The following is a 9,485-nucleotide window of genomic DNA, read 5'->3' on the forward strand; positions in this document are numbered from 1 at the left end:
AGTACTCCAGCTGCGGCCTAACCAGTGTTCTTTACAGTTCAAGCATAACCTCCTTGCACTTGAATTCCATGCCTTATCCAAATTATGCACCTTGCCTGGTACTCTCAGTTATCTGTGGACCTGCACCCAAAGTCCCTTTGTTCATCTACACTTTTCAGTGTCGTACCATTAAAGGTGTATTCCCTTGCCTTGTTAGATCTCTCCAAATAAGCACACAAGAAAATAAGAAATAGAAGTAGGAGTAGGCCATATGTCCCATGGAGCCTGCTCCACCATTCAGTAAGATCACAGCTTATCTGATCATGGACTTAGCTCCACTTCCCTTCCCGCACCCTATGACCATTTATTCCCTTATCGCTCAAATATCTGTCTACTTCCACCTTAAATATATTCAATGAAGTAGCCTTCACAGCTCTGTGGGGCAGAGAATTCCGTAGATTCACAACTGTCTGAGAGAAGAAATGTCTCCTTATCTCAGGTTTAAATGGGCAGCCCCATATTCTGAGACTATTTCCGCAATTTTAGATTCACCATTGAGTGGAAATATCCTCTCTGCATCCACCTTGTCGAGTCCCCTCATTATGTTATATGTTTCAATAAGTTCACCTCTCATTCTTCTGAAATCCATTGTGTATAGGCCCAAACGACTCAAGCGATCTTCATAAGTCAGCCTGCTCATCTCCCGAATTGACCTAATGAACCTTCTCTGAACAGCCTCCAATGTAAGTATATCCTTCCTTAAATACGGAGCCTAAAAGTGCACAAAGTACTCCAGGTGTGACCTTGCCAATACCCAGTACAGTTGTAGCAGGACTTCTATGCTTTTATTCTATCCCACTTGCAATAAAGGACAACATTCCATTTGCATTCCTGATTAATTGCCGTACCTGCATACAAGCATTTTGTGTTTCACACACAAGAACCCACAGGTCCTCTGTACTGCAGCAGTTTGCAATTTTCCTCCATTTAAATTATAATTTGCTTTTCTATGATTTCTTCCAAAGTGGATATCCTCACATTTTCCCATATTATACGCCATCTGCAATTTTTTTTGCCTACTCAGTTAGCCTGTCTATAGGCCTTTGCAGATTTTTTCTGTCTTACTCACAATTTGCTTTCCCACCCATCTTTGATTCAGCAACAAATTTGGCTACATTGCACTCAGTCCCTTCATGCAAGTCATTAATATAAATTGTAAGTAGTTGAGGACCCTGCGGCACTCAACTCAAACTGAAAATCACCCATTATCCCGACTCGCTGTTTTCTGTTAATTAGCCAATCCTCTATCCATGCTAATATATTACACCCAACCCCGTGAGCTTTTATGTTGTGCAGTGTCCTCTTATGTGGCACTTATCGACTGCCTTCTGGAAATCCAAAATAAACACATCCACTTGTTCCCCCTGCTCGTTACATCCTCAAAGAACTCGAGCAAATTTGACAAACCTGACTTCCTTTTCATAAAACCATGCTGATTCTGCCTGACCGAATTTTGCTTTTCCAAATGTCCTGCTACTGCTTCCATAATAATGGACACCAGAATTTTCCCAATGGCAGATGTTACGCTAACTGGTCTATAGTTTCCTGCTTTTTGTCTGCCTCCTTTTTTAAATAGGAGCATTAAATTTGCGGTTTTCCAATCTGCTGGGACTGCCCCAGATTCCATGGAATCTTGGTAGACTACAACAAATGCATCCACTATCTCTGCAGCAACTTCTTTTAAGACCCTATGATGTAAGCCATCATGTTCAGGGGATGTGGCCACATTTAATCACAATATTTTATTAAGTACTACTTCATTAGTGATAGTGATTGTATTAAGTTCCTCCCTCCCTATAGCCCCTCGATTATCCACAATTGGGATGTTTTTAGTGTGTTCTACCATGAAGATCAACACAAAATATTTGTCCAACGTCTCTGTCATTTCCCTGTTCTCCATTATTAATTCCCCAGTATCATCCTCTAGGAGACCACTCTTTTCCTTTATTTTGTACCTTTCGAATCTCTTTTACCTGTTTTTATATTTCGTGCTAATTGACTTTCATAATGTATTTTCCCTCTGTTTATCATTGCTTTAGTCGTTCTTTGCTGGTTTTTAATAAAATCGAAATACTCTGGCCTCACATTAGTCTTGGCCACATTGTATGCCCTTGTTTTCAATTTGATACCATTGCTTAATACCTTCGTTAGCCACGCATGGTAATCCTTTCTCTTACAATCTTTCCTTCTTATTGGGATTATTTTTGTTGCGATTAATGAACTATCTCCTTTAATGCATGCTACTGCTTATCAACCGTCCCATATTTTAATCTATTTTCCCAGTCGACTTCAGCCAACTCTGCCCTCATATTTTTGTTGTCTCCTTTATTTAAGCTTACGATCTTGGTTTGAGAACCAAGATCCTAATTAATTTGAAATTCAACCATGTTATGGTCACTAATTCCTAAAGGATCCTTTACTACGAGATCATGTATTATTCCTGCCTCATTACCTAGTATTCGATCTAAGATAGCCTACTCCTTGGTTGGGTCCACAACGTACTGTTCAAGGAAACTCTCCCGGAGACACTCCATAAATTCTATGTATGCATCACCTCACACTTATCCGGATTGAATTCCATTTGCCACTATTCTGCCCACCTAACCTGTATATTGATAGCTTCCAGCAATCAGCAGCTCTCTTCTTCATTATAACCACAAAGCCTATTTTAATTTCACCTGCAAACTTCTTAACCATACACGCAACCTTAAAGTCATCATCATCGGCGGTCCCTCGAACGAGGATGACTTACTTCCACATGAGTTCACAGATGTTTCAATGAAGGACCTCATGTCCCAGTCCTGCATTTCAATTGAAGGGTGCAAGATGCCTCTGCGTGTATTTTTTTTTACGTGTGGTGACCGTTTCACATCAGCCACCACACGGGTTTGAAAGAGCTAGGCCTTTATCCAGTGGCAAGGGTTAACCAGGACAACTGGAGACCTGTCCACAAAAAGCAAAATCATTCTGGTGAACCTGTGCTGCAGCTACTTCAAGGCCAATATATCCTTCCTGGAATGCAGTGCCCAGAACTGAATGCAATGCTCCAGATGGGGTCTAACCAGTTTTCTGTACAACTGTAAGATAACATCCATCTCTTTGCATCCAACCCTCTTCTGATAAAGGCTCTACTAGCCACCTTAAATATTTTAAAAGATTACTGCTGTTATTAATCTAGACAAATGACTTCGCTCCAGAGCTACTACGGCATGGTCAAATTGGCATCAGATACTAAGTAGGGGGAGTAGTCGAATCTCATTTTGCAGCAAAAGCACTACAGAAAGAACTAGACGACATTTGAAAGTGGGCACGATTTTGCGTCATGAAGTTCAACACAGCTAAATACGAAGTTTTATATTTAGGAAGAACAATTGGGAGACACACCGACTCAATATATTTTGTTCAGATTGTTAGGGGAGGACCTCGAGTAGATCTGGGCAGACGCAATACCTACCATCATCAGTCACTGCAGAGTAGTAATTCACAAAGTGGAGCGAGTTCAGAATAATTTTGCAAAATCAATAAAATAATATTCAGTGGGCCAGAGTCTAAATTGTATATTTTACTGTTGTTAACGTATCCTGGGCAATGCATTGAATTTTGATCTCTGCACTGCACATATAATGCACGGGAACATCTGCAGTGAAAGTTTGTACTGCTAATCCTTAGTTTTAGAAGATTGGCTGTGAGAAATGGTGAGAACCTTCGGAAAATGCAATAATGAGGGACATCCAGTTACAGCAAAATTCATGTAGATATTTTCAATAAAGTCTGGCTTTACTGTGGTCTCAGTGTAGTTATAGGCTGAGACACTTTGTGTCGCTGTCTACCAATAAGGTGATTAAATCGAGCCAGAGATCCACCACCCATCCCCCGCACGAGGGACAGGAAGCAGACGCATTGCTGGCGCTTACGTGAACCAAACGAAGCATCTCGTCGACCGCTTTCACAGCCTTCCAAACTGTGTCCTAAATTATATAATTTTCTTGAGATGTAAGTCACGATATTAATCATCAGGAAGATTTATGAGCTTCGAAAAATGTACCCTGCCAAACAAATATCACAATCAGACAGTCGTTGGGTGCTGAGAATGCCAGCGATACCGTCCATCTTTCTGCTTTGTGCCTGGAATCTGGTTTCGGGTCAAATTCGTTACTCCATTCCCGAAGAACTGGAACACGGTGCATTCGTCGGAAAACTCGCTGAAGATTTGGGATTGAACGTAGAGGAACTATCACGCCGTAGGTTTAGGATTGTTTCTGTTTCACAAACAAAATATTTAGATATAAATCTGAAGAATGGAATCTTATTTGTGAATAAAAGAATAAACAGGGAAGAACTCTGTGGGCAAAGCCTGACCTGCTTGTTGCCTCTGGAAGCGGTCATTGAAAATCCCGTGGAACAGTATCGTGCCGAGGTCGAGATTTTGGATATAAATGACAACTCTCCCAGATTCCCGGTTAATGAAATCCGTTTGGAAATTGCTGAGTCGGCCACAGCTGGAGCGCGCTTTCTGTTGCAGGCCGCGCAGGACCCTGACGTGCGCATCAATTCCCTACGCACATACGAGTTGGCTCCGAACGACTATTTCGTTTTAGATGTACAGATTCACGGCGAAATGAAATTACCCGAATTGGTGCTGGAGAAGACGTTCGACCGAGAAAAACAATCCCAGCACCGACTATTGCTCACAGCTCTTGACGGCGGATCTCCCGAAAGGACAGGTACTATCCATGTAACTATTACGGTCTTGGACACGAACGATAATGCGCCGGTTTTCCAGAAGTCGTTGTACACTGTCAGTCTAATAGAAGATGTACAATCCGGCACGTTGGTGATTAAACTTAACGCGACTGATTTGGATGAGGGATCCAATAGTGACATCGTGTATTCCCTCAGCAGCTACAATAAAGAGAGGGTTCGTGAACTGTTTAATATTAATCCCATATCGGGGGATATCAGGGTAAAGGGAATACTGGACTTTGAAGATACAAGTACTTATGATATTTATGTTGAAGCCAAGGATAGGGGTTTTCACCCATTATCCACACACTGTACTGTTCAGGTGAACGTCAAGGATGTGAACGATAACGCACCTAATTTCACTCTAAATTCTGTCGCTAAAGTAGTCCGTGAGGATGCTTCGACGGGAACATTAATCGCATTCATCAATGTGAGAGACAGAGATTCCCATGAAAATGGACACGTTGATTGCCAGATCTCGCCAAACCTCCCGTTTGTTCTGAAGTCCTCCTTTAAGAATTCATATACGTTGATGTCAAATGGTCGATTGGACCGGGAACGCTCTCCTGCATATAACATAACGGTTACGTGCAAGGACAGGGGGTCTCCTCCGCTGACTACCAGCAAAACCATAGGTGTGCACATTACAGATATAAACGACAACGCACCTAGCTTTTCGCTGCCTTCATACATATTTTATGTAAAGGAAAACATTGCAACCGGTAGCTCCATTGGGACAGTGACAGCTTTCGACGCTGACGTAGGTCAGAACTCCCGCATTTCCTACACTATTCTGGACAGCGAGATTCAGGAGGCGCCATTGACTTCATTTGTCTCCATCAACTCTGAAAATGGTGTTATATATGCGCAGCGGACATTTGATTACGAGCAACTGAAGCGTTTTCAGGTCCATGTTCAAGCTCAAGATGGTGGCGTTCCATTACTTTCCAATAAAGTTAGTGTGAACGTGATTATCCTGGATCAGAATGACAACCCTCCTGTAATAACATCACCCGGGTCAATGAAACACAGTGTGATAGCTGTGCCTCAATCCGCGGACCCGGGATACCTGGCAACCAAGATAATTGCATCCGATGCTGATTCTGGTCAAAATGCACGGCTTTACTATCGGATTGCGCGAGCCACTGATACCAGTCTGTTTACAGTTTCACATCATTCAGGTGAAGTGCGAACGTCTCGTCATTTTAAAGACAGCGATGCCACCACACAAAGGCTGGTGATACAGGTGAGAGACAATGGACTTCCACCCCTCACAGCCACGGCTACAATTACGCTTGCAGTCGGTGAACAGAGCGCAGAGATTCGCTCAGACTTCGCTGCACCGGAGAAGGATTTACAACACTCTTCGGATGTAACGTTTTATATAGTAATTCCTTTGGGAGTGATATCCTTCACGCTTCTAGTTGTTATAATTGCCCTTGTTGTCGCTATTTGGCCAATTAGCAGACAGCCTGCTTATGCTCGCAGTTGTTCCATTGTGAAATGTTGCTGCGTCCGCGAGCTGGAATCCAAGGACAGATTCCAAAATTCGATCGGCAACCTGCAGATTGTGCCGGATCCTAAAATGATTGCAAATGCCCTTGAGATACGAGGGAATGGAATCCTTTCAGATACATACCACTATCGAGTTCGCGCGGCGCCACAACGAGCTTCAAACGAGCTCATGTTTTTCAGGCCACTCAGTCCAGCAACATCAATAACTAATGGGAGGAATAGCAGAATAGCTGAATCGGAAAGTGATGGAAAAGTAAGCAATGATTGGCCTGATAAACCCAATAAGGTGAGTAGTACACATTGGAATGCACAGTTAGTCGACGAGCATCGGAAGCGTGGTTAATATAGTGGCATAGAAACATAGAAAATAGGTGCAGGAGCAGGCCATTCGGTCCTTCGAGCCTGCACCACCATTCAATAAGATAATTGCTGATCATTCACATCAGTACTCCGTTCCTGCTTTCTCTCCATACCCTTAACCCTTTAGTCGTAAGGGCCATATCTAACTCCTTCTTTAATAATAGAAACATAGGACGATTTACTCATCTACCTCAAAAAACCATGCTTTACTTTCCAATACAATAGTTTTGATTTGTTTTCCAATTTAAAATACATTCAGCTGCGGCAATGTAAAGAAATGTACTAAAATATTACTCCATCGGCTTGCAACAACTGCTTATAATATAAACAGTTGGAAAACTGAATGAAACTAAGAAAACTAAATCAACAGATAGATTATTTTAATTGGCAGCACTGTGCACAAATCTCATTTAATGAATCCTTCAGGATATTGTGAAAAAAAGGGTAGTAATTTCAATAATTTTGCTATAGATAGCAATTGCGAAATATAAAGCAAACGTTTCAAATATCAAGGCGAACCAGACGTTGTGTCCCATAATGCAAATCTGATTAGTACTAAGGAACTTTAAACCATTGCATTATACTGAGATACATTTTCTAGCAACTTCGTCTATAAAATAAAAAAAAATGAGAAAAACACATATCAGCGCCAGATTCCCCTCTCAAGAATTCACCGCTTCTGGTGATTTCTATGTTCATTATTAACAGTTATTCAATTCTATTGATGAGACACAACCAATGCGTACTGTTCTGCTCCTATAATTTAACTTGAACATATAATCAGAGAATCAGAGAATGGTTAAAGCACGATTGCAAAAATTCAGCTAGTCCAATTCCTCTGCCCTTTCCCGCAGCATTTCATTTGTTTCTTTCAGGTACTTATCCAACTCCCTTTTGAAAGCCGTATTTGAGAATGCCTCCACGACCATTTCAGGCAGTGCATCCGAGGTCCTAACTATTCGCTGCATAAAAACGTTTTTTTTCTTATGTCGCCTTTGGTTCTTTTGCCAATCACTTTAAATCGATGTCCTCTCGTTCTCCACTCTTTTGCCAATGGGATTAGTTTCTCTCTATCTACTCTCTGCAGACCCTCATGGTTTTGAATAAATCTATTGAATCTCCTCTCAATCTTCTCTGCTCCAAGGATAATAACCCCAGATTCTCCAATCTATCCACTGAAGTCCCTCATCCTGGAATCATTCTGGTAAATCCGTTCTGAACCCTCTCTAATGCCTTCACATCCTTCCTAATGTGAGTTGTCCAGAATTAGATGCAATATTCTACTTGAGGCCTAACAAGTGTTTTATACAGGTTCATCATAATTTCCACAACTTTGTACTCTATACCTCTATTATGAAGTCCAGGATCATAATAACATAAGAACATAAGAAATAGGAACAGCAGTAGGCCATACAGCCCATCGAGCCTGCTCCACCATTCAATACGATCATGGCTGTCTGATCATGGACTCAACTCCTCTTCCCCGCTCACTCCCCATAACCCCTTAATCCCTTATCTTTTAAGAAACTGTCGATTTCTGTCTTAAATTTATTCAATGTCCCAGCTTCCACAGCTCTCCGAGGCAGCGAATTCCATAGATTTACAACGATCTGTGTGAAGAAATTTCACCTCATCTCCGTTTTAAATGGTTGACCACTTATTCTAAGACCTCGCCCTCTAGTTCTAATCTCCCCCATCAATGGAAACACCCACTCTACATCAACCTTGTCAAGCCCCCTCATAATCTTATACGTTTATGTAAGATCACTTCTTATTCTTCTGAATTCCAATATGTAGAGGCCCAACCTACTCAACCTTTCCTCATAGGTCCACCTAATCATCCCCAGAATCAACCTAGTGAATCTTCTCTGAACTGCCTCCAAAGCAAGTATATCCTTTCGTTAATATGGAAACCAAAACTGCAAGCAGTATTGCAGGTGTGGCCTCACCAATACCTTATATAGCTGTAGCAAGACTTCCTGCTTTTATACTCTATCCCCTTTGCAATAAAGGCCAAGTTACCATTGGCCTTCCTGATAAATTGCTGTACCTGCATTTCATGCAAAAGTACCCCCAGAACCCGCTGTACTGCGGCACTTTGCAATCTTTCTCCATTTAAATAATAACTTGCTCATTGATTTTTTTTTCTGCCGAAGTGCTTGACCTCACACTTTCCAACGTTATACTCCATCTGCCAAATTTTTGCCCACTCACTTAGCCTCTCTATGACCCTTTGCAGATGTTTCGTTTCCTCTTCGCACATTGCTTTTCCTCCCATCTTTGTTTTGACAGAAAACTTGGCTACATTATTCTCAGTCCTTTCTTCCAAGTCATTAATATAGATTATAAATAGTTAGGGTCCATGTTGTTTCTAAAAGCTTCCCCGCTGCCGATGTTAAACTGAGCAGCCTATAATTGTTGGGTTTATCTTTACACTCTTTATTTGAACAAAGATGTAGCATTTGCAATTCTCCAGTCTTCGGCACCACCGCCACTTTGAAGGAGGACTGGAAAGTAGATAATAACATAAGAAATAGGAGCAGAAGTAAGCCATTTGGCCCTCGAGCTTTCTCGGCAATTCAATAAGATCATGGCTGATCTGATCAGGGACTCAGCTTCACTTCCCTGCCTGCTTCCCATAATTCTTTATCCTTTATCGCTCAAAAATCTGTCTGTCTCCGCCTTAAATATATGAAATGACCAGCCTCCACAGCTCTCTGGGGAAGAGAACTCCATAGATTTACAACCCTCTGTAAGAAGAAATTTCTCTTCACCATTAATATTAAGTGGGCGGCCACTTATTCTAACTCCATTTACCCTAGTTTAAG

At 41.7% G+C, this 9,485-nt stretch overlaps 1 protein-coding gene across 1 annotated transcript; it reads left to right on the forward strand.

Moving 5' to 3' along the window:
• The first annotated feature begins 4,078 nt into the window (after positions 1–4,078).
• Positions 4,079–6,640, forward strand: LOC139261966 (protocadherin-10-like). The gene has a single exon (XM_070877127.1). It carries the CDS (start codon positions 4,079–4,081, stop codon positions 6,638–6,640), a length of 2,562 nt encoding a protein of 853 aa, XP_070733228.1.
• Positions 6,641–9,485: the final 2,845 nt, after the last annotated feature.

Source organism: Pristiophorus japonicus, chromosome 4 (genome assembly GCF_044704955.1).
Source record: "Pristiophorus japonicus isolate sPriJap1 chromosome 4, sPriJap1.hap1, whole genome shotgun sequence".
NCBI lineage: Eukaryota > Metazoa > Chordata > Chondrichthyes > Pristiophoridae > Pristiophorus > Pristiophorus japonicus.

Bases quoted from the DNA above. Each gene is read 5' to 3' on its own strand.
- LOC139261966 (XM_070877127.1), top strand. From the start codon at position 4,079: ATGTACCCTGCCAAACAAATATCACAATCAGACAGTCGTTGGGTGCTG.